At 37.5% G+C, this 25,239-nt stretch overlaps 1 protein-coding gene across 1 annotated transcript; it reads right to left on the bottom strand.

Moving 5' to 3' along the window:
* On the bottom strand, positions 1-25,236 carry LOC133859620 (sister chromatid cohesion protein SCC2). The gene is made up of 28 exons (XM_062295086.1): positions 24,657-25,236; positions 23,265-23,374; positions 19,438-19,574; positions 19,262-19,358; positions 18,892-19,148; positions 17,780-17,887; positions 17,527-17,638; positions 17,194-17,290; positions 16,902-17,088; positions 16,369-16,800; positions 15,755-16,287; positions 15,463-15,673; positions 15,337-15,387; positions 15,044-15,202; positions 14,802-14,969; positions 12,891-13,190; positions 12,660-12,812; positions 11,803-11,972; positions 9,039-9,147; positions 3,435-3,596; positions 3,246-3,350; positions 2,945-3,178; positions 2,069-2,202; positions 1,691-1,981; positions 1,176-1,605; positions 832-924; positions 594-719; positions 1-465 (listed from the first exon to the last, which is right to left on the bottom strand). The coding sequence occupies exons 1-28, from the start codon at positions 24,920-24,922 to the stop codon at positions 244-246; spliced, it is 5,454 nt and encodes a 1,817-aa protein (XP_062151070.1). The 5' UTR covers positions 24,923-25,236; the 3' UTR covers positions 1-243.
* Between the last annotated feature and the right edge of the window lie 3 nt (positions 25,237-25,239).

The following is a 25,239-nucleotide window of genomic DNA, read 5'->3' as shown; positions in this document are numbered from 1 at the left end:
TTCTAAAGAAAGTGGATTTCATTAACAGAAAGAATGCTGTGACTATAATGCCAAGAAAATTACAAAATGGGGACAGCTAGAGAAGGCGCTCCTCAATTAGAGCCAGTACTTACTATCCAAAAGGCCATTAAGCGCCTTTCTTTCCTCTGTTTCCATATTTCTATTCTTTTCTCTCCTATCCAATTTCTATTCCTTTCCTACTTAAATGTACAAGTTAGCCTACCTGTCACATACTTACAACTATTATCGTAGTCTACTTCCTCTACTGTTGTTACCCTTCCTGCCACTATTACTTTGCCTGCGAACCCCACCTGTCCACTCTTCATCATCGTTGTAGTCTTCATCATCCTCACCACCCATGTATCCAGGTTTCCGCCCTTTTCTGGGTGTAGGGCGCTTCCTCTTGATATTTGCTGTATAAATCGAGTAATCAACAGTATCTTCCTTCAGAGAACTCTTGAATTCCTGTGCAGTAAGAAACAGGGTCAATAGAAAATAACAACCACCACCAACTCTCAGCAAGCACGGTCAGTCCAATGAAAAATGCATGCGAGAAAGTGTAACACGGGTCCTCAAATCATAGCCCACCCTACCTGATATCTTTGTACCAATTCTTGGTAAGTGGTAGGCAAACTGGTGGATGTTCCGCCGATGTTAAGGGAAATGTTTTGCCTGGAGAGAACCTCTCCCGGTTTTACAGGTTCATTTGGAGAAAACGCCTGGTTTGAAAGTACAAAATATTGAATAAACACTATGTTCTACAACTCATCCAGATTGAACATACGTATTGCTGTCAAATCATGGAAAAACACGAACTGTATATAGTTTTACCTGGCACCGAGAATCATTCAAGCTATAGACAATTTTTAGGTGCCTCTTTACCTTCAGAAGAAGCTGCAATGCAATAGCTGCCAGACAGTCAGCCTGCATAAGCACCAGGCAGGATTTAAAAGAAATTAAAATCAATGTGTATCCAGCCACAATAACATATAATGAAGCAAACCAAGTACGAACATAGCTTATACAGATACTGGAACAAACATGAGAAAGTTCTTTTTTCTTTTATAAAGTAAAACATTCAGAAAGACACTCGCGCAAACATTTTTATGCTTGTCAGAAACCAATTAACTCTTTCTAGTTCAAAATCTTATGATTCAATTTAGTTTTAATGCTACCTGAACTTTCTGCACGTCATCTTCAGAAAGAACACAAGAAACACCTGAGCCGATACTGCGCGTCTTTTCCCCCCAAGAGGTACCATGATTTGAGACCAACTGATCAGCTGGATCTTGTTGAATACTCTCATTCAAATCCATTGACATCATATGGTTGAAAATAGGCTGACCAGCTGGTTCATGTTGAATTGTCCCATTCAAATCCATTGAAGCCATCTCATTGAAATCAGGATGAACAGCTGGCCCTGGTTGTCCATTCTTATAAGATACCTTCTCTGCATATCTTTGTGACAAATGCATACACAGGGCTTTCATTTTTGCCTCAAGTGCCCCAGCCCTAACTTGTATAACTCGGTTTATAGCATATATCAAATATAGTGGCTCATCAGGTGATGTAAATGGTAGTAAAGCAAGTATTTCAGAACAGTACCTGCCAAAAGAAACAAGCTTATTATTCCACTCTAAACAACTTGCAAAGCAGAACTCTAGGAATGGCACCAACAACAGAAACTCACATCATGAAGGGGACTATAGAATCATTCCAGGTTGGGTTATCAAACTTTCGCACAATTGAGGACATGAATTTATTTCTTGAAACCCGGTTTCCACGGATGAGCTTGTAGATTCTAGAAACTCCAAGTCTTGCTTGAGCCAAAGAGACACCATCAGATTTCCCCTTCACATTTCCTGGGATCTTGGATTGGACTTTCAGGTTCACATTTTCATGAATACCACTAATGGATTGTATAAAAATGAATGATTTTTGAAGGCCATCCCCCAAACGGCTTTCAAAAAATGCAGGGTACCTGAAAAGACTCTAAACTTAGCCAGGACAGAGGAAATTTGACAGGAAAGAGAACTTAAAAAAAAAAAAAGCATTTAAAGGAGATTACTTTTCATTCATATTCATCAGCAAATGGTGAGCCAACTTTGAATTCGCCTCCTGTGGATCTGTTTCAAGTGCAATAAGGTATGGGACACAAGTAATAGGATGAACAAGACCTTGGCGCAGCACAATTTCAACGATCTATTTTGGTAGCATTGCAACAAAAATGGAAGAAAAAAAGAGAGAAAATTAGCCAGTGATAGCAGAAAATACCAGAAAATTATGACTTGAAATTCAACTATTGATTAATCAAGAGAGGTTCAGACAATCACATTTCTTAATGCTCCCTCCATTCCAAATAAGTGAAAACTAATTAAATTAGAACAGTGGAAGAGCAGAACCTTCAAAGCTAGGACAGCTCCCAAACCACAATGGTGGAGGTTCAAGCCATCCATGAAAAATTGAGCTCATTTGGCAATGCTTTTTAGCTAAAAAGCAAAAGCATTAAAACACAACTCAAAACACAACACACTCAAAACTACTTTAACTTTTATGTCACATCACAACCAAAAAGCAAAAAACACCTTCTAAAAAGTTGTCAAATGAACCCATTGTATTTAATTTCAGTTTTACAAAAGAGTGATCCCAACAGCAGGCTACAAAAGTCATTTTTCTGATCAGATTGTAAGCTTTTTAATATGCCACTCTTTGAAACAATTGCCCAAAAATCACATACGAGAAATAAAAAGCATATTCACTTTTAAGACAAGCCATTTGACAGATTTATGCTATTATAGCTCATGAATATACTTTTCAAATACCCTCATTAAGCATACGATATTCTTCCCATTTCTTTCTCTTTTTTCATGATCACCTGCTATAAGTCATTGTGATTCAAGCTCCAGAACATACAGGAAGAAAAATAGAGATGCCAGGTTCTCACCTTAAGAGCCAATTGGCGAACTTGTTCATTGAAGTCCAAACATCTACCTAAAATATTCTCCCAATACAGCTGAACTATACCCCCGCATATGTTGGTATCTCCTGCACCCGCAGCAACAGGCACACTGTGGCCACCTTCTACAGAAGAATGAATTACGTTGTTACTTGCTTTATCTGTTTCCATTTGACTTTCCGCATCAAGAAGATATTCGTACACGTTTTGCAATGCTTGCATCTGGTTGACAGAATGATTTAGCAACATATTGAACATGGTAGCACAAGTTAAAAATTATCATTATTACCTTGATACGAACATCACAGCCAGAAGACAAAGTTGCCTCTAATATTTTCCCAATATCTTTTTCCAACATATATTCAGGCCAACCAATTAGAACAAAGCCTAATGCCTACAAAAGTTATAAGGCAACATAAGTAGAGTTCGAAATTAAAAAGGGGCGCTAGAAGCACCAAGAAGGGCTCAGAATGCGTACCTGCAATGATCTAACCTTTACAATGAAATCCTCAACAAGTAGATATTTTTTGAACAAGCCAAGACTACCGACAACATCAATAATTTTGTTACTATGGTCACTCAACAAAGATTTGCCATAGCGGATAAGCAATCCAAGGCAAAAAAGGGACCGCCCCACTAGCTGCAATAAGAAAAAAGAATCAAATTTTATCTTATAGCATATCTTGATTCCGTTGTCTCCATATCAAATATTTACACATGAAAAATGCAGCAACAATAACATGCTTAAATCATATCATGAAACTTCTATTTTAAATCTAAAGCTGCAAATATGCTACACTTTCAGAAAACAACAAGATGTAAAAAGACATTGAAAACATATTAAAATAAAGATAGTCAACCTTGATTCATAAGCAGGTAAAATACGAGGGTAAGAAGTTGACAAAAATCACACAAATAATTCACCAGTCAAAAGAAAATTTATTAACGTAGGGACTCCCACAAAAGTACATTTATATCAATACCAACAAGGACCACAATCTGGGAATAACTACAAATTCAGGCAAGCATATCCCAACAAACATATGACATCCCAATCTGAAACTAAGAAAACCTATTACATGTTAACCAATTTGTGCATACTATGAGCAAGCAAAAGGCTCGCTTTGTTAAATCTTTGTTTTATGTTCTCAAAACAAAAACATTAAAAAAAACAATCCAAAACACAAACAATTATCACCTTTAAGTCACATCAGATTACTTTTTTAAACCAAAAACAAAAACAAAAAAAAAAACACCTCCCAAAACACATTATCAAACAGAGCATAAACTTTTCCGAAAATGATATTTTATATCCAATGTTATTTATTGAAACCTAAATTCATATACAGACCTCTGAAAATAATTAAGATAATCTCCACGCATACACAAATCCAAAGCTAATGGAAGCCTCTCTTGGGGAACCTCACCACTCCCCAAAATTGTCTACATTCAATAAACGGTATGGAATTTGAAGATGAACTTCAGGTCTTGCTTTGCTTTAACCAAATAGGAGACAGTTTCATCACATCACATCACTGGAATCCTGCCTGGACAAGGATTTGCTAGAAAAACCTTTTTTTTTTGTCATATTTTTCTACATGTCAACTAAATAATGACACAGTGATGTAAACAATCAAAGTTATATTTGATAATACAAAACCTAAACACAAGCCTGGCATTTGAGCCAAGTCAATAACCTAACTAACCAAAACTTCAAAGATAAATCAATAAAAAGTAGTAAGCATTAACAATGCTCTTTATGAAAGTTATTTTGTCAGTTGTTGAGGCTTCTGACTGGGTGGTTCAGAAAGCCAAGAGTTTCCGACATATTAAGGGGTTGTCTTGTGAATGTTTTGAGAAAGAGTTGTCGGCGCTGCTCACTGCCACTGAAGCAAGCAGAACTCAGAATGGGCTGGCTAGTCCCTCTAATCCTCTTACCAAGTCTAGGAACAGAAGACCGTGAGTTGAAGCGATTTGCTTGTTCTGTCAATTATGACAGTAAAGGATGTTAGTACAGCAGAGGAAAAGGCAAGGGAAGAGGTCTAGCGTGCTCCTTAAGAAGCCTAAGATTTTGTTTTGGTACATGTGAGGGTTGAATGAGAGGGATAAAAGGCTGAGGGTCGGGAATAGAGAATGGAAGGCAGAAGGCAGATATTGTCTGTTTGCAGGAAACTAAATTGGAGTGTGTCTAGAGCTGTTGACACGCAGTCCATGGGGTTGTCATCATGTGAATTGGTGTTATTTGGGTTCCTTAGGGGCTTCTAGAAAGAACCTGTTAACGTAGGATAGGAGGGTGGTGGAAAAATAAAAAAAAAATAAAAAAAATTGGGTGGGGGGGATACTCTGGAGTATGTTCCTTTAGAAATGTTGATGACAACTTGGAGTAGGCTTTCGCCGGTGTTTATGGTCCTAATGATGACATTGATAGGGGAGTGTTCTGGGATGAACTTGCTGGGCTGCTTAGTTGGTGGAATGTTTCATGGTGTATCTAGGCCTGGGGTGATTTTAACATCATGAACTTCCTGAGCAAGAAATCTAGCGGTTCCCGTTTGTCCCCAGCCATCTTGGAGTTCTTCGAGTTCATTTTTGAGCAAGGCCTTATGAACATCCCTCTTGTCGGCGGTGGTTTCACGTGGTTTAATAATTGTGATCCTCTGATGTGGTCCAAAACTGATAGGTTTCTTCTCCTTCCTGACTAGGAGGCCCACTTTCCTAATGTCTCTCAGCAAAGGCTCCCTAGAGTTTTATTGGATAATTTTCCTTTATTGCTTGATTGTTTTGATGTTGTCAGGAGCAAAAGGTATTCTCAAACTATGGCTTAAATCTAAGGGCTTTGGGAGAGAGTGAATCAATGGTGGTCGTCTTATAGCATTCAAGGGTCCCCTAGCTTTGTCTTGGCGCAAAAACTAAAAGCCTTGAAACTCAATTTGAAAAAAATGGCATGAGGAGTTTTTGGCAATGTTGAGAAGAAGAAGAATACTCTTTTGGTTGAACTCCATGAGCTTGATGCTATTGCAAAAGAAAGAGCCCTATCAGAAATTGAGGGCCCTTTGGTTGAAGGAGGGAGCCAAGAATACAAAATTTTTCCACTGTGTGGCAAATTCAAATAAAAGGAATAACACTGTGGATTCCCCAGTGGTTAACGACTGTCTCTTCAAATTCTACAAAAATAAGTGAGCTATACTTCAATTTTACACATCTTTATTCAAAACAATTCAATTGGCAGCCTAAACTACGAGGCTACTTGGTTGGAAAGAGCTTTTGAAGAGAGTGAGGTCTTTGAGGTGGTGAAAGCTCTAAACGACAATAAGCCCCAGACCCTAACGGTTTTTCTTTGGCTTTCTTTCAATCTGGTTAGGGGGTTCTTAAAGAAGATGTCAAGAGCATCTTTCATAAGTTCCATGCTCGGGATAAGTTTGAAAGGAGCCTCAATGCCTCGTTTATTGCCCTTGTTTCCAAGAAAGCTAGAGTGGTGGATATCAAGGATTTTCGTCCTATAAGTCTTGTGAGCAACATTTATAAAATTATCTTTAAAGTCCTAGCTGACAAGTTGAAAGCAGTATTGGAGAAAGTCATTTTCAAGTTCACAATGCTTTTATTAGGGGGAAACAAATTTTAAACCCAATCCCTATTGCTAATAAATCTCTTGATAGCAAAATTAGATTAGGCGTCCCAGGTGTGATTTGCAAGCTAGATCTAGAGAAAGCTTACGATCATATTAATTAGGACTTCCTTTTGTAAATATTGAGGAGGTGTGATTTCAACGAGAGATGGCAAGAATCGATAGCTCATTGCAACAATACGGTGCACTTCTTTGTCTTGATTAACAAAACTCTCTGCTTTGATATTTTTTTTTATAAGTAAGAAAACTTTATTAAAAAAGCGAAAAGCGCCCTTAAGTACACAAGAACTATCAAGGCTTCTTTGATAGTTCTCATAGCCTGAGACAAGGGGACTATATCCCCTTTGTTGTTTGTTGTTGTCATGGAGGTGTTGAATAGAAATGATGTCTGTCACTGTGAATAAGGACCTCTTATCAAGCTTTTCAGTGGCATCAAGGAATACTTATGTGATCATTTTGTCTCATCTCCTTTTTGTGGATGACACTTTGATTTTTGTGGGGCTAATCTCAAGCATCTTCGTAATTTGCGGTGTCCCTTACGTTTTGAAGTTGTTTCAGGGTTGAACTAACTTGGCTAAACCATTGTTAGTCCCCCGTTGGTGCAGCGGATGATGTCAAAGGCTTGGTCAGTATCATTGATTGTAAGGTGTCATCTTTGCCTATAAAATATTTGGGACTTCCTTTGGGGGCTCTACTTAAGGCAAAATCTATTTGGAATGGTATTATTGAAAAGATGGAATGACGTTTGGCAGGTTGAAAGAGGCTTTATCAGCCAAAGGGTGGTAAGATCACATTGATTAATAGCATTTTCCAATTTGGATCACATTGATTAATAGCACTTTCCAATTTGTCTAATTATTGTCTGTCCCTTTTCCCCATCCCAGTTGGAGTTACTAACCATATTGAAAAAATTCAAAGGGATTTCTTGTGGGGAGGAGTCGGTGATGAGTAAGTTGATCGAAGATTTGTACTCCATTGTATTTAGGAGGTTTGGGTTTAGGAATCTGATGTTGTTCAACCGAGCCCGGTTAGCGAAATGGCTTTGGCATTATGTCACAGAGAGGAAGGCTTCGTGGAGAGCGATGATGGAAGCAAAATACAAGAGCTTGTGGAGTGGGTGGTGGCCCAATGCGGTGCATGGGTCCTACAGGGTGGAGGTGTGGAAAAACATTAGAAGGGGGGGTAAGGAGGTTTCTTTAGATCTGTGAGATTTGAAGTGGGAGACGGGCCTAGGATCCAATTTTGGCATTACATGTGGGTTTGAGATATGACTTTGAAAGGAGCATTCTCGGTGTTGCTTAATTTGCTCGCTTTAAGGAGGCTTCAGTAGCATACCAATGCAGTTTTCAAATAACACATCAGTGGAATGTTACCTTTATCGGGGAGGTACATGATTGGGAGATGGAGTTGGTCACCTCACTTTTCAACTTCTTGTACTCTACTAAGACGTGGAGGCAAGGATAGGATTTGTTGATCCCCTTCCAAAAGATGAATATTCAAAGTAAAATCTTTTATCATGCGCTTAGTCCCCCCGCTAACTATTCTTTCCCTTGGAAGAGCACTTGGAGAAGCAAGGCGCCTTTGAGAATGGCTTTTTTTGTTTAGACAACAGCATAAGGGAGAATCTTGACCTTGGATAATCTAAAAAAAAAAAAGGCACTTCATGGCAATGAACTGACGTTGCATGTGTAAGAAGAGTGTGAAATCCATTGATCATCTTATGCTCCATTGTGAAGTAACCAAACAAGGTTTTGGTTTTCCGCCTTTTCATAATAGAGTGGGTAATGCCGCAAAAGATGGTAGAATTATAGGCAAGTTTGAGAGATCGGTTTGGTAGTCACCATTTGTTTGATGCGATGAATCTAGAGAGAAAGCAACTCCTGAAACTTTGAAAATTACGTGAGAACAATGGCAGAGTTAAAAGTTATTTTGTCGAAAACCTTTATGGGTGGTTTATTGCTACAAGTAGTTCTCGCTTTTCTAATTTTCGGATTTGTGTTCTTTTTCCTTCCCCTAAATGGGTCTCTCTTGCATACTCTATGCACTTTGGTTGCGCCCCTTTGCACTTTCTATAAAGATTGAATTACTTATTTAAAAAAAAAAAAAGCATTAGCACTGCATAGAATCCAAATGCTAACCCTCATAAGAAAAGTCAGGCACTCTGCATTGAGAACTTTTAAATGCATTGAGAGCATCAATTAGAAAATCTCAACTTAAACACTCCTCTCAGATACACCTATTTCTGCAATTTTCATGTCTCACTCCAACACTGCACCCAACAGATGAAGCTATTTTTCTTTGTTCTAGTATTCTTAATAGCTCAAAATCTTCATCAAATCTAATCCAGTTTAACTCGTACACGGGTATAAAACATGAAAAAATAAAAGGTTAAAGCTATTTGTAACAACGAACATGCAGTCAAAATGATTGAAGACATAAAATAGTAATTTCACCACCAACCTGCTTGTTATCAACCAGCTGAGCATCCAAACGTTTGAAGAACACCTGAATAAGATGCTCAATCACAATAGCACCTTTTCCTGCAACTTTGCCCGCAGAGCAAAGACACCTGTGATGGGATACGATATTAGCCATAGAAGACATTCAAAACTGCAAAACTTTCTCCAAGGAAGAAATGACACAAACAACAAGCATAAATATTCCCAACTCAAAACAATAAAAATATCTCCCAACCACTTTTTCTCTACAAAAACTATTTTAAACCAACTCTAATTGGCCAAATCAACTAAATACCAAAACCCCAAAACATAAATCTTATACAAATATATATTATATAGAAATAACAATTTGTCAATGTTATGGACGTGTTGGGTAAGATGGTCTCTGCTGCAGTGAGTGAGGGGCTTTGTTGTTTGGCTTTTCCGTGGGGATGAAGAATGATGGTGGGATTGATATCTCTCACCTTTTGTTCACGGATGAAACCTTAATTTTCTATGGGGCTGTCCCAGATGATATCCGCCTTTTGCATTGTTTGTTCTTATATTTTGAAGTTGTCTCAAGCTTGAAGATTAATTTGACTAAATCAGAATTAGTTCTTGTTGGTAATGTCAACAGTGTAGAAAGTTTGGCAAGAATTTTGGGTTGCAGGGTTTCATCTTTGCCTATGAAATACCTAGGACTTCCGTTGGGTGCTTCTTTAAAAGTCAAATCTATCTGGAATGACATTATTGAGAATATTGAACATCGGTTAGCTAGTTGAAAGCAGTTGTACTTGTCCAAAAGGGGTAGCCCTGATCAAGAGCACATTGTCTAACTTGCCTACTTGCTTCATGTCACTATTTCCCATTCCGGCTAGTGTTGCTAACCAAATTGAGAAGTTACAACGGGATTTCTTGTGAGGTATGGGTGATGAGGTTAAATTTCGTTTGGTAAGCTGGTCCAAGGTATGTTCTCTGATTTCTAAAGGGGTTTGGGGATTCGAAAGTTGCTCTTGTTCAACCGAGCTCTTAGGGGTAAGTGGTTATAGCGTTAGGCTTTTGAGAGAGAGGCCTTGTAGAGAGTGGTGGTGGACCATAAAGATGGAAGTCAGAGGGGTGGGTTTCTGGAAATACATTAGGAGAGTTTGGAAGGAGTTTTCTAGATTTACTAGATTTGAGGTGAGTGACAACTCCAAGATTAGTTTTTGGAAAGATGTGTGGTGTGGGAAGCTTCCCTTTAAGGAAAGTTTTTCAGAGTAGTTCAACATTGCTTGCTTAAGGTATGCTTCTATGGTAGATCTTCTTCAGGTCGTTAATGGCTATCCTCAGTGGACAGTAAATTTTGTAAGATCAGCGCTTGATTGAGAGTTGGAACTCTTTACTTCGTTCTTTGATCATGTGTATACCATATGCTTGAAACAGGACGATGTAGACAAGCTTTGTTTAAACCCTCCAAGAAAGGGTTGTTTGAATTAAGATCGTTTTACAATGTCTTAATTCCCCATAAGAAGTTAAGAACACTCATTTCCCTTATTTGGTAGAGTAAGGCCCCTTTGAGAGTAACTTTATTTGCTTGATATGCCACTTTAGATAAGATTCTCACATTGGATAACTTGGGGAAGTGGCATATCATTGTGGTGTATTGGTGTTGTTTGTGTAAAAAAAAGTGGGAAAACCGTGGACCACCTGTTACTCTGTTGCGAAACAGCTAGTGCCTTATGGAACTCTATCTTCGACTTGTTCAGTTTAGCTTGGGTCATGCCTCGTCGAGTGAGAGATCTCTTCGCTTGTTGGAGAGGGTAATTTGGTAGTCCTCAAAGCGAAGCTGTTTGGAGGATGATTCTGCTATGCTTGATGTTGTGTATTTGGAGAGAAAGAAATGAAAAAAGCTTCGAAGATAATGAGAGTCGAAGATAGTAAGAGGACGGAGGTGGAGTTGAAGGCCTTTTTCTTTAATAGCCTTTTCCTTTGGATGATTGTTTATGATTGCAATCATATTTCTAGTTTTCATAACTCTTTTGCTCTTTTTTCTTTTTCTGGTTAATGAATTTCGATTACTTATTATTATTATTATTATTATTATTATTATTATTATTATTATTACTATTATTATTATATATCAAGCTAGAAAAGCTTCAAACGCGTTATAATCCTAAATCAGAATAAGCAATCAAACACTTTGCCATAAAAGAAACATGTATTGAAGTAATAAACAAGAGTACAAATAGAAAAAAAAAAATATATGCAGTGTTTACATTGATATAAAAATATATGCACACAATAGACTAGCACAGCTAACACGTAGATAAATACAGGCATGCATGACTTTGTAAATAAATATATATTACTTATCAAAAAAAAAAAAAAAAAGCTAGAAAAGCTTCAAAAGCGTTATACTCCTAAATCAGAATAAACAATCAAACAATTTGTCATAAAAGAAACATGTATGGAAGTAATAAAGGAGGTTAAAGATAGAAACAAGTTTGCAGTGTTTACATTGATATGCAAGCAATAGATTAGCACAGCTACCACGTAGATAAATACAGCCATGCATGCCTTTGTAAATAAATAAATATATATAATGCTGATGCAAAGTCATCGCTGATAGTTTTTGATAAGTCAATAGTCGGAACAGCTTTTTGAGCCTTTCTGTATTCCATCAAACTAATTCCACAGTTCCAGAATGGGTTAAAAATGCGAGATCACATGTGAGTATGCAACCAAAAATTTAATAATGCAATTGCAATCAAAAAAGAATTAACAAAGAACTGAGAACTTGACGCTACTTGATGCAAGCATGGACAACTGTCAGGAAGGAATGCCGAACGATCATGTGCTTCAAGTCTTGCTCAAGTTCTTCAACAACACTTTGAGGTAATTTTCGAAGCAATGGCAACACAGAATCAATTATAAAAATTACACTCTCCAGTAACTGAGCAACCATTCGATTATCAACCTGAACACAAGCAAAAGCAAGTTAGAATACAGGCATGCTGTTTTTTCCATTCTTAACTTACTACATAATGCACATTTTTCCATTAAAAGAAAACAGAAATGGAAAACATTGGGAAAATCAAAGGTAAATTGACATGGTTACATTCTAAATGGCTCTTGCAAATAGAAATGTCTAACATAGGATAAGTTGCAAGACTCTCATTATAAAGCATGGTTGTAAAGGTAAAGCCAGAGATGCTTCCAGCTATCTATTGACTGGTGACTCTTTTGAATCAACAGCATTAGTAATAAGCAATAAATACAGAGGAACTAAATTCTGACACAACACACACACATGCACACACAAATAGCTACTGAAAGTTCGAACTTCTAACTCTTATTTAGCTCTCTAAAACATGTAACTTGAATTCATATTTGAAAATCCTATTCAAGGCAGACTCTAGAGAGCCATTTCATAATTTTAAGAGCCAAACAAAAACAAGTGATTTACAGGGAAAAAAATAAATTGACCCTTATATCATTAGGTAATATTGGCCCCACATTTTTTTATTTAAACAAATCAAAAAGCGGGGGATAAAGGCAGCTCCTCAGGCTACCCATACACTACATCTAATACAGACATGAATTTCATTAACACTACCCAGAAACAGACTAGATTGAATATGAATATTTGCAACAGATAGATAACCTGAGTCTTAAGATATGGCTGTAAAGTAACCACAAACTGTGAAGGATCAGAGGCAGGGGCACAGAGCGTTGGATCCACAACACAAAATGCATGCAAGACCAGCACATAAGGAAGTGCACGCACCTCCATTTCCTCATTGTTCATTTCCTCAACCTGTCCAAGAGTGAATGTCTCAACGTACTTTTAACAAAGTATCAAAAAGTTTAATGTGTCAGTAGGCAATAAAAGTACCTGCAATATCTTTTCCAGTAAGCACTTGCACATCAACTCACAACGCTTGCGCACTGATGCAAGGGACACAGGGTTGATACCAGCAGCTTTAGCTGATTGTGGAAAAAAATCAAGAGCTAAGTTGCGCTTAATGACAGCGACAAGAAGTTGGTGATTTGGCATCCTTCTCAACATCTCAACAATCTGCTCGGTTTTTTTAGCCACCTCCAGTGGAACAGAACTACCATCTCCAAAAAACTGAGTCTCAGAACCAGAAGGTTCCTCGAACCAGAACTCATAAAATGTCTTGCAAACAAGATCCTGCAGAAGAGAGAATAATAAAAGTAGGAACTAAATCCAAACAAATAAATGATAGTTTAGTATATAACTCAATAACCACTTCCCTATGCAGATATGTAATAAATCGAATGGCATAATATCTCATATTCACAGTGATATGCCTAGAAAATACAACAGAGTTGTCAAAGGAACAGAAAAATATGCAATCTGAACTTATTATCTTTTTCAAGCATATTTCACTTTTTTCTGGTTGATAAGGCAAAAGATAGCTAAATCATTATGAAAAAAAAATCATTCTTCTCAAATCACGGTTCAAAAGCATCTTCTTATATGATCTGCAAGTATATTCATCGATACTTCGAAAGGGTCCATACAGGTTTTCATAAAAATATTAGCACCCAAACAAAATCAACAGTTGCAGAATCAATTATCAAGCACTACAGAAAAATCATTCAAAGCTATCAAGTAACAGTCATGTAAAAGTTTAGCACCAGAAGGAATAAATAACAGGTCTAAGCATAGCATCCTGCTAGACATAAGTTCTAAGGTCTATGACTCACATTCACTACACGGCCAAGAGAATACAGTGTCTGGGTGGCTTCTAAATTAGGAGTCATCAGCGGAAACTTGAGAGGCCTCAGGTGAAAGATAACTGTTTCTGCCCTAAGGAATGGCTGCTTTAATTAATGGCTGGCTATTCAATTAGATCATCAAAAAGGAAGCCTAAGAAAACCCCAGTAATTGAATCTAGAGACCATTTTCTTTTTGCCCATCAATGTGCTCATCCAAGCAGATTTGATCAATTATTTTAAGAATGGAAATTCACAATGAACCATTTGATGCAATGAACCACTTGATGTAGGCATTAAAAAAGTAAATAATGCTTTCAGGGCAAGCAGCTTTCCATTTGTGGCAGCTAATAATAGCACAGGCTTTTAGATATATCATTTACAAAAAGGGAGAACCGCTGGAGCCCATAAAAATGTTTTTTAGCATTAAAAGCATGTAATGAATGGGATTGGTGCAGATGTCAGAGCAAAAAAAATAATCAGAAACATCATTCTTTTGTTATAAATATGAATCCATCCATTCAAAGGTAAGAGTGACTTATTGAATATTGAGCACAAGGTCAGGAGAGTCGCTTGACATGGTTTGGACATGTGCAACAGAGACCAGTTGAAGCACAAGTGAGAAAGAGTGATTTAATTCAAGTTCATGAAGTGAAAAGAAATAGAGACCTAGAAGAATATTGGTAAAAGTAATAAAATATATATATATATATATATATATGTCAACTAGGAAAACAACAAAGAGTGATTTTAGATAGGATAGAATGACAGAAAATATTACATATGACTGATCCTAATTAGTTGACAAGGATCCAAAGTCAACACTGATTTAACTGGGATTAAAGCTTAGTTGAGTCGAGTTGCATTTAGTATAGAAATTTGAGCTGCTGTTTGTGCTTGCCTTGCTATGTTTTCTGTTAGTTGAGTGTCAGTAGAGTGCATGCAGAGCAGCATGATGGTCTTGTGGAAGGCCTTAACTTTTATACTGTCATTAGATAAAGTAGTCCATTCCTCCCATCCCCACGTCCCAAAAAAAACACATAAATTATTGTTTTGAAGTTACCTGAATACTTGATTCATCGTCACTAACACGAGAAATGATCTCAATGCATGCACTCGTAAATTCAGAGAAGTTTCCATTTGAAGTGCACATATCTCGAATAATTTTGATCGCTCGTTTTCGAACACTGACTCCAGTATCTTTGATTCTTTCAGCAACCTTCTCAAAGTACTACAAAAAACCACCAACTTTGGATTAACAACAAAGCAGAATGCAATGAATAAAGAGACTTAAAGTAAACATACCTGCAAACCAACATCAGGATGTGAAGCAATATGCCTGCCTACAAGTTCCAAAGCTGCTTCCCTTACAGATATTGCAGAGTCACAAAACCTTCCTTCAACAGCCAGCTGAACACGTTTATCACGCAATACCTCGGGATCAGCTTCTACAATAATACTAACCTGCTCATAATATCAAATTTTATTAGAAGAAGAAGAGCAAAACGGCAAAAAAAAAAAAAATGTTAACATAACCTCACAAATTACTTAATTTCTATTAAAGGCTCAAAGTTCAAAAACGAGAATTTTCCACTTACCGCTTTTAGAGCCTTAGCCCGAATCACAGGAGAGTTCTCCCTCAAACTTGCCTGGAATCAATCATATTGTTAGAATGACCTTGTATTACCTGATAAATCATCAAGGAAATAAAATATTTGACTAACCAGAAGCATATGAAGAATCTTATCAAACCCTCTGGAGAAAGAGTTATTTTGTCCCAATGCCAAAGTAATCTTCCTGACTGAATCCCTTGTCAACAATGAAGAAGCAGTTCCAGAATCACGCACTATTGCTTTTGATTTTAATCTAGCAAGATAGTAAATGAACTTCTCCTGAGATTTTGGATCATCCTTGTACCACAAACAGAGATAAAACCTGCACGTGTATATACATGTATCATCCCTTTGGTATCAATGCAACCACAAACTCAAGGAAAGAGATCTAATGGCTACAAACCAGCGAACAAAGAGATGCACGTCATCAGAAGAACCAACATCTTGGAGGTAATTCAGTAGCAACTGTTGAACGATTTCAACTTTTGTAATTGGATCAGAGGCTTCAGGATTTTTTTCTGAGTATTTGCGACTCTTTTTCCCATCATCCTTGCACTGCGACTTGCAATATGATTGTAATACGAGAAGTTCTTTCCTGCAAAGGCAAATCTGACACTGCCAGCTTCTGTTAGGAACTTCATGTTCTGTTACTCCCATGCAATCAGCATGAAACAATCTCTGACAACTTTGACATATAAAGAACAATTTTTCAACCCTTCCGTCCAAACAGATAGAACATGCATCTTTTGGATATCTGTGGTCAACACCATCAGCATTGACCAACTCCTGTAATACCCAAAATTTGTCCCTCCTGCAAACGACAGCATCACGCTTCAATCTCGCCGCTATTGTACCAAGAAGGTCAATGGCCATTGTACGTGCAGAGATGTCTTTAGATTTCAGTCCAGCATTCTGGAGTAGCAAGACACACAGAACCTGCAAATCCACAAATTCCTGCCTTAGCATGGAAACAATCTTGTGCATTAACAAAAGTAATAATATCAAAATAAATGGTACCTCCAAAACCTGAGCTGAAGCCGGATATTCAGGTAAATTCAATGTTGTCAGCAAATCCATAACAAGATTCTCCATCATTACTTTCATCTCAGACGCATCTTGAGTCTTCAGAGTTGCAAAACGCTGAAGCACACGGGTCCAAAAAAGACAACATGCCTCTGTGGCCGCTTCATGGCATTTGGTTGGGTAACTACAATCAATTGAGACTTCTAATATGGAATTGCCACTTGATACCTGCCTTAAAGCTTCAGGAAGGTTTGCACTACAGTGAACCAACTGAATCAGCAAAGCAGTTACCATCTGAATCTGTCTCTGTTCTTCTTCAGGTAGGTGATAGGATCTTAGTGCTCGCTTTGAGGATGGTAACTTCCAGAGCAGCTGAAGTATTTCATCCATCACATAAGTACGATGCTGAGTGTACGAATAGAATATCTGTATCACAAGTAAAGAAACCAGGATAATGTTGTATGCAGTAGTATGGAGGTAAGTAAATCACAAGCTGTCAAGAAGAAACAGAAGGTACAGAAATGTACCCCACTGATTAAACCAATCGCTTTCAGTTGCAAGAGCTGGATATTATCCACCAAGAATGTTGTAAAGCTCGTCTTCACAAGTTGTAAGATGCAACTATCAGATAACCTCTCTATTAACAACAAATCCTTGAGTAAACCAAGAATAGTGCACATTTTCTGAAGAATAGTATTCACAGCAGCGGAGACCCTATCAAAGCAAACACATGAACTATAAGAACACACCTCAATTCAGTTACACTAAAAAACTCGCCTTAATATTGAATGCAGAGGAACAGCATATTGATAAGCACACTTGTTTAATGACGATTTCTTCACTTTAACAGTCTTAGTAATCCGTCGCTTCTTGCTTGCTGAACCAAAGTCAGCATCAAGCTCTTCATCTTCATCACCTGAAATAACATGTGAAGAAATGTAGCTCAGTTAAAATAGTACCAAAGGAGCCAATGGAATGTAGAATGATAGAGCGAGGCACGAAATCAGTACAATACCAACTTCTATGAAGAAAGGATGGAGATGCTGGTATACCAACTAATATGCTGAAAATTACCCCAATTTCAAAATAAAAGGAATAGGAAAAGCAGGTTAAAAACAAAATCCAGCTTTCTTATAAAAATCTAAAGCTAACCTTCAAGTTCCCCATTTTCACTTGGTTTATGCAAAGCACGATATGATGGATCATAACCACACATGATATCCATTATCTGATGCCTGGAGAACTCCAGAATTCTTTCAATTATCTGGTATTGAACAAACAATAATTAATAACCAATCAATGCAACATATTAAATCACAAGAATACTCCAAGCACTTAAAATATATGAGAAAAACCATCAAGATCAACACTGCGAACAACAAGAAAACTAGATAAGAGCCTTTACCTCTTCTTTATAAAGCTGCTTTTGCATTTGCTCATTGCCCATTACTGCTAAAGCTGCATGAATGGACTCCAGAGCACAAAAAATCGATGAAACTACATCTGAATCTGACTGGAACATTGCAGAAATAATTAATACAAAGAAAAGCAAGAAAACTAAAGTTTCTAATAATTTTAAGAAATGAAAAACAATGACAAAATGTTGATGAATTTAATTAAAGCTACATAGCTTGAGTCCTAATATGGCCCACAAAAGCAGAAATAATAGGAGAGCAGATAGTTGGAGAGGAACAGAGCTCAGACTTAGAAATTATCTGAATGCCCAGCAGTTCCAGTCATACTAAGCAAAAAAACCTAAAGAGGAACAGCAATTCATATATATAGTATCTTTTTTTCTTTTTTGCCAACAACAGGTACTGAACCTCAAAATTACACACCTCTACAAATTGACTTTGAGAACATGCTAGGCTTAGGGTCGCACCTTGGATTGAAATGCTTTTATGTTAGGAATGAAGTTAATACAAGAACCAAGATTCCAGAAAATAGATATGGTAATGCAAGCACATCTAGGAACGATCAAGTGATAAAGAGAAGTCAACCAAAGAAACCAAGGAGTAGTAGAAGAAATTAGCAAAACAATGCCTTTCTATCTCATAGTAAAGAAACAAATTAGGAATTAGAGCTCTTAATTACATAGGAAAAAAAATCCAAAAAACATTAATTCCAGACTTCAAGTCAATCTTCAAGATATGTTAAAAAGTATCATGTTTACGCATAAAGAACTAGAAGCATCATAATTCACCAGCATGGAGCGTACTACTTATTAAGCTACCAAGACTATTAACGACTTGCTAGCCAAGGTGAAAATTTTGGAAAACATCAATGCATTACAAGGAATTTGCTGTTAGAATTTGATTAGCTGAGATACGTTAGCTCCAATTAAAAAAAAATGAAGGAGAAACAAAACTAAACACAATGAGACTGGCAACAAAAATGCAAACATTGAGACTTGCATAAAACCCGCAAAGAGGATGTAAAGTAAACCATCCCAATACAGGAGGAAAATTACATACTCTAAATCACTGCAGAAGAATATAATTATGATAACAGGCTTACATGCTCGCAATCTTCAATGGACAAGCCTTCTGCTCGATGTATCTGATGATCTAGAACCCTTAACAGCCTAACAAGAATATCTACAGGAACCAAATGTAGGAGTTTCTTTGCACGGATAGACATTATTTCATTTACAAGCATTCTAAGATCAGAAAGAGGCAATGATAACCACTCCGCTTCATCCCGATCATCAGTAGGAATTTCGGCTCTGCCACAGAACTCCTCCATCAACTCACTAAAGCTCCCAATGGTGGCGTCTGCACAAAGGCATACACCAAATTATTCACACATATACATAAGAAATGAGAGAGAGAGAGAGAGAGAGAGAGAGAAGTATATGAAAAAACAGAAAACCAGAACAAAAATCAACCTTGAAGCTCAGCGGGATCCACTCCAACCGATGATGAGAAATCATTAGTACCTTTCTTCCTGACTTTTGGTTTTCTAGAAGACGGAGTTGATACACTCTGCAATTTCATCTTCTGGATCAGTTTAAAAAAAGAACAACAATCAATAATCAATTTCTAAAACCAAATTCGTACATACATTAGGAACAACATAGTCAGGATGATAATTCTGAGTTGCACTATAATCTCTTTGAGCTTGACTTGTAATAGGTACACTTTGCTTAAAGGGCTTCTTTTCTGATACTGTACTGCTAGAGATTTGCTCCTTAATAGGACCTGAGAAACTTGAACAATGCAATAAACAATAAGGATAGCAAAATCAAACTTATTTATGAAATCACCACAACATCAGAAAGCAACGACCTCTGTTATTTTTCTTTAAAGTATGAATCTGAGAGAGATGGCCTATTGAAGAGAAGAAAGTAATTTCAAAGTACAACGCAAAAGAATACTGCAATACAGGATGCATAACAATGTACAATACGGGATGCATAACAACATAGATTGTAAATTCTGCACATTCATTTTCCATCAAGCCCTCCTACTTCACTTCAAAAGATCCGTTTGGAAACAAATATTGCTTAAAACAAACAACAAACACTACAAATAGAGTTATAAATGGAAAAGTAACAGACACATGGGAACAAAATAGCAGGGTTTTTTTATAAGTAATAAATGTTTTATTAAAAAAGCGTAAGGCACCACTAAGTACACAGGAACTACCAAAGTAACCTACAACAAGAAAGAAAACCCAACAACCCTCAAAAACCCAAGCCCTCAAACCCAAAACCATCGGAAGACCCCAACCCTACACCATGTGCACATTGCCTTTCCTACGCGGGGAGGACACGCTAGAATCACCGTACTTGATAGCGCTTACCAAATTCAAAACTTTCCTCCTACCTTTGGTCTTTCGATGCTCTGCCTTAACTCCCCGATGGAAGTCCTCTTCAATGAATTCCATAATTGCCAATGACAGATCCATATCCTCATCACTATCCAACTCCCAATCCAAGGCCAAATCGGGAGGTAAAACACCCAAAGTGTAAAGAGAGTCGCCATCATCCCCATCCCAAATCTCATCGCCCTGTTCCCACACAACCACCTCCCCAGACGAATCAAAACCTACTGGCCGCTTTTGAGATTGGGTCAAACTATTCACCATGAAATCCTCTCCCTTAATGGCGGTAGGAGAACCCGGAGTTGACACACCTTCCTTAACAACCGGATTCGACGCAGATACAACCAACACTTTATGAGTGACAACCGGGCTCAAGTTGAGAAACCCCCGCCGAAGAAAACCCCTCACCGGAGAGGGAGACTTACCCATATCCTGCACGGGAGGCACAACAGCTACTTTCTCGACAAGATCACTCAGAAGCAGAAATAGAAACCCCGGCCCTTGAGCTGGCCTCAAAGCTTCCATAGAATCAGCAAAAAGATTCTCGTCCAAATGCACTTCTCTAGCTTCCCCAGCCTTCCGGTTATATTTCTGGAACGACTTAGAGTTCGACAACACATGAAAAGAGGAACACAACCTCTTTCCCAACTCAACTGCCCCAGAAAAAGACTGAGAGGAGGTGATGCAAGACTGAGAATGAGAGGATACTTGCAGAGGCAACACATCGGAGGACTGAAAAACCGAGCAAGCAACAGCCAAAGAAGAGGCACCCAAAGAAAAAGACCCAACAACATTACTTACCGATGCCGGCATTGAAGACAGAAACACAAGAAAATAATTTTCCAAAATTTGCCTAGTGCAAAGATGGCAATAGGTCCCACACTATGGCATATCCTTAAATCTGTACCACAATGGGTCTACTATACACATCATTTCCAATTCTAAGGCCATGTCTCTTGTTTAGTAACAGGCAACAGCATCTTCTCAAATTACCACAAACGGCTATTTTTCTCCCTTTGTAAGGAGGAATGAGGAGACAATTAAGCGGCAGTGCAGATTTATAACAATTTCATGCACTACAATCATTTCAAGCTTAACAGGACCATGCAATTACAATTTGTGGTGCAGTGACCAAAAAAGATTGCTCTGCAAAAGAAATATGATCACAAAAATTTGAATTTGGTGACGAAATTTTCAGTTAAAAAAATAGTACAGAAATTATATTCCCAGCGTTTGTAAGGGCAATCAGCCTATATCGGTTCCATCCTCGATAACACATTCATTCTTCTTTGTTACACAGAAAAACAAAGACAAACAAACTTTCCTCATCCATCATCAATCTACATGTAGTTCCTCATATCCCATCATTACGTTTTGCTTTATTCAATCCATCTTAGCTTCCCATTTCAACAATTTTTCTTAATTTCCATCACAATCTATCAGAAAGCAATATTATTTTTCATATTTTATTTCTTCCTCTCAAACACAATATCATGGCAAGACCCTGGTCTATGCGTCAATAGCAAATCAAAATCAATGGAAACAGATAAATCACACAATAAACAAAAAGCAGTCTATGATGTTCAACTTCTACTTAAGTTTATGAGCAAAAATGGCAAGAAATTTCGGCTTTTTTTTATGAATAATTCAGATCTTATTGAGAAAAAAAAGGTTAAACCCTCGTACCTATAAGCTGCTACAATGTAAAAAACAAATCAAATCAACTAGATTTGTTGAGACAAAGTTAGGAACATTAACCATCCCAGAGATATCTCAAAAAAGAATATTTTAGAAAGAGCACGTTTGTCTCACTATCCTCGAAAAGACGCTGATTCATTTCTCTCCAAATGCACCACATTAAGAGGGCAGGAATAATTTTCCAGATTGCCTTTTTGGGATGTCCCCTCCCTTGTACTATCCAGCAATGAAGAAACTCTTGGATGTTGCTAGGTATAACCCACGAGACTTAAAAGGTTAAGAATCAATTGCCAGAGAGCCAAAGATATAGTTTAGTTACAAGGTTAATCCCAATACTCTCAAACCCTAGAACCCTAAACACTAGGTTATGCTTTCCTTCACAAAGAGAACTTTCGTCGTACCAAACCCTAAAAAAAAAAAAAAAAAAAAAGAGTAACACCCTCATAAATAGCCTAAAAGAGTGCAAGAGAACGAACCATATGGTAAGGACAGATAGACCAGACTAGAGTCTGTCAACTTGGGCCAAGCTGAGTACGGTCAGCCAAGGGGAAACTCCCAATGGTCCCCAAAAACTGAAGTACGGACATAACATGTGCAATCCAGAACAGGATTAAAACATAAAAACGCCATGACAACAAATCACACACTGCAAAAGCTCTTCCTCACTCCACCAAAATCTCTAAACATAATTATTAGGGTGACATACTCTTCAAATTGCTCCTGGATAGCATATAGAAGATAATGAAAATAATTGCTTTAATTATCTTCTAGAAAATTTTATTCATCAAAAAAAATTATCTTCTAGAAAAGTTAAATGCACTTGCTCTCACATTTTCTACTCCTAGTTTTTACCTTCATTCACTCCTTAACCTAAAATACACATTTTCAAGTATAAGCTTCTTTTTGATTTGTTAATTAGACATGCATCAAACGATCTTGCACCTATGGCCTACTCTCTACCATGTTCTTACAGGCAAAGAGGTGGCATTGCAAAACGGGGTGAAGGGTGAGGCAATTGGTTCAAGACCCACTAGAAAGTTATAAACAAGTCTAACTTACCTGTCAAAGACAATGGTAAAAATGAAAATCAAATTTATGGCAGTTTCTTCCCTTACTCTAACTTATCAATAAAAGTTCTTCCCTTATTCTAACTAAAAAGAGATCACTGTTTGGCCAATTCAATTTAAGAAACAATCCCGAAAGTCCTAACTATAGATAGAAAACATGATAGCGGCATGATGACTGGCCCATCAAATTTCCACCATAAAACATCATCAACATAAATACACCATCAATGAAAGTTGTTTCAATTAACAGATAGTAGCATTACATTGAAGGGAAGAAACGATAATCAAGTACTTTGTTACCTGCAGTACCGCACTCAAATGCTTCTGGATTGCATTGTAGAACTTGGAGATGTAGTTCTAAAGGCTCCACATGGCCATATGGAGCTGCCCTTGCATCGTTTTTTAGATTCCTGTAGATGACGCCAAATATGAGCAAAAGGAACAACAGTGACTGCAATCATAATTATATGAAAAAGGTTACCCTTAAGAATAACAATAAGGGCAAATTACTATCTTATCTTTTGAAAACCGTTAGTTACCTTCCTGTTATTTGGAGTATAATGATATCATCAAAATTTTTAATCCAAGTAAACGAATTCTCCAATTTGAAGTGCAAGTTTCATATGAAATACAAAATTTAACCCTTAGTTGGCCCTCAAAACGGATAGAAAGAAAGTTTTCCATTTCCATATTGAAGAATAGAATTGTTCTGCTAACTCTTTCAAAAAGCATTAAACTCCAACTGTGGACAAATTTGGGGTTTCAAACAATGCCTGTGTGACAGAGAACAATCCATCAATTGGTCTAAAAAGTATGATGATTTCATTTTGGTCCAAACCACATAGAGGTTTAGTGCTGATTTCCAAAAGACGTGGATCTTTTTTGTAACTATCTATAACCACATGGAGGTAATTTGTGATTTGCCCTAACAATAAATACAGGAAACCCACAAACTAATGTGGCTGGGGTGCTTTACACGAAAACAAGACATTGAGTCTTTTGTTCTAAAATCAAGTAGGGACGTACAGTTCCAAGACAATTCCAAGTAAACACAGTTTGTTTCAAGTTGCCAATAAAATCTTCAGGTAGCTTCTTTTCATTAATGATTCTTCTATTACAAGCAACAGCAACTAGATAGCTAGGTCGCATGCAGCATTTACAACCTGAACTAGTTATGAATCAAATATTAATTTATGAAAAATAATTACCAAATATGTCTTTCCCAAACATATCCAACCATTCAACTTTTTTTGTATTCCACTTAAAAACGAAAAGAAATTAAAAATAAAATGAAAACATTAAGAGTACATGCAAAAGTGAAACAATTTCAACTAATATCAGTTGCATTTTCACAAGACTTCAACCACTTTGTAAAATCATGATTTTGAATTACAATCAAAAACGATGAACTAACAGCTAAAAATCTACATTTCTCACACATAATCACCAAACTCACACTTGTAACATACTTTAAACAATGAAAATACGTTAAATTCAAACTGCTTATAAGCTAAGCCACTTCAAAGATTCAAAATCGCGAATTACAAAAACGAAGCACGATATTCAAGCACAGGTATGATAGTGAGCTAAAACTAAAGTTTCAACTACTTCCTCTTACTTCCAGAGACCATATTTTTCGGCAGCAGACATTGGCTGTGAAAAATGTTAACAGGAAACAAAGAAAAAACTTACAAGTAAGACACATCTGTTTGGCGAAGCAGATCGGCGATTCGAATAGACTGAGCGAGAATCTCGCTGCGATTCAGCGACTTCAAGCTACCACCGCCAGGATCGTCGAAGAGCCAGAGGTCTTGATCGGATGCGCCGCAGAACACCGGGAGCGAAGGCAAAGGCAAGCACGGCGCGACCTCCGAGTGTACGGTGTTCGAGAGGCCGATTCCCCGGTTGCCCCAGCCGGAGGAGCCCGAGCTCAAATCGGAACCAATTGGATTGCTCATCGATTGGTGAACCGGTGAGTCCGCCGCAATCGGCAGTGCCAGAGCATGTAGGAGTGGTACGAAGCGTAATAACGTGGAAATCCGGTGGCCTTTTGGAGGGAATTAGGGTCTTCTTTTTTTTGTTTTTCTGAGTTCAGAGAGGTTTGGAGTTTGGAGCCCTAGAGGAAGAAATTGGAAACAGAAAATGAGAGGAATTTGGGGAAGCAAATGGCGGGGAATTTGGGGGGGTAAAATTTTTAGGATTTTTTGGCGAAGTGGATTTGGTTTTATAGGTCTGAAAAATGAGTGTCAGTTTCGGAATCACGAGATTGCCCCCG

The sequence above is a fragment of the Alnus glutinosa genome, chromosome 2 (genome assembly GCF_958979055.1).
Source record: "Alnus glutinosa chromosome 2, dhAlnGlut1.1, whole genome shotgun sequence".
In the NCBI taxonomy this organism is placed as follows: domain Eukaryota; kingdom Viridiplantae; phylum Streptophyta; class Magnoliopsida; order Fagales; family Betulaceae; genus Alnus; species Alnus glutinosa.
Note: the sequence above shows the minus strand (reverse complement) of the source record. Positions and strands in the feature narration are given on the sequence as shown.

Coding starts and splice junctions, on each gene's coding strand:
- LOC133859620 (XM_062295086.1), bottom strand. CDS start 24,922: ATGAGCAATCCAATTGGTTCCGATTTGAGCTCGGGCTCCTCCGGCTGG. Junction 17,888..18,891: donor CCATTGAAGATTGCGAGCAT/GTAAGCCTGTTA, acceptor GCAATGTTCCAG/TCAGATTCAGATGTAGTTTC. Junction 466..593: donor AATTGGTACAAAGATATCAG/GTAGGGTGGGCT, acceptor CTTACTGCACAG/GAATTCAAGAGTTCTCTGAA.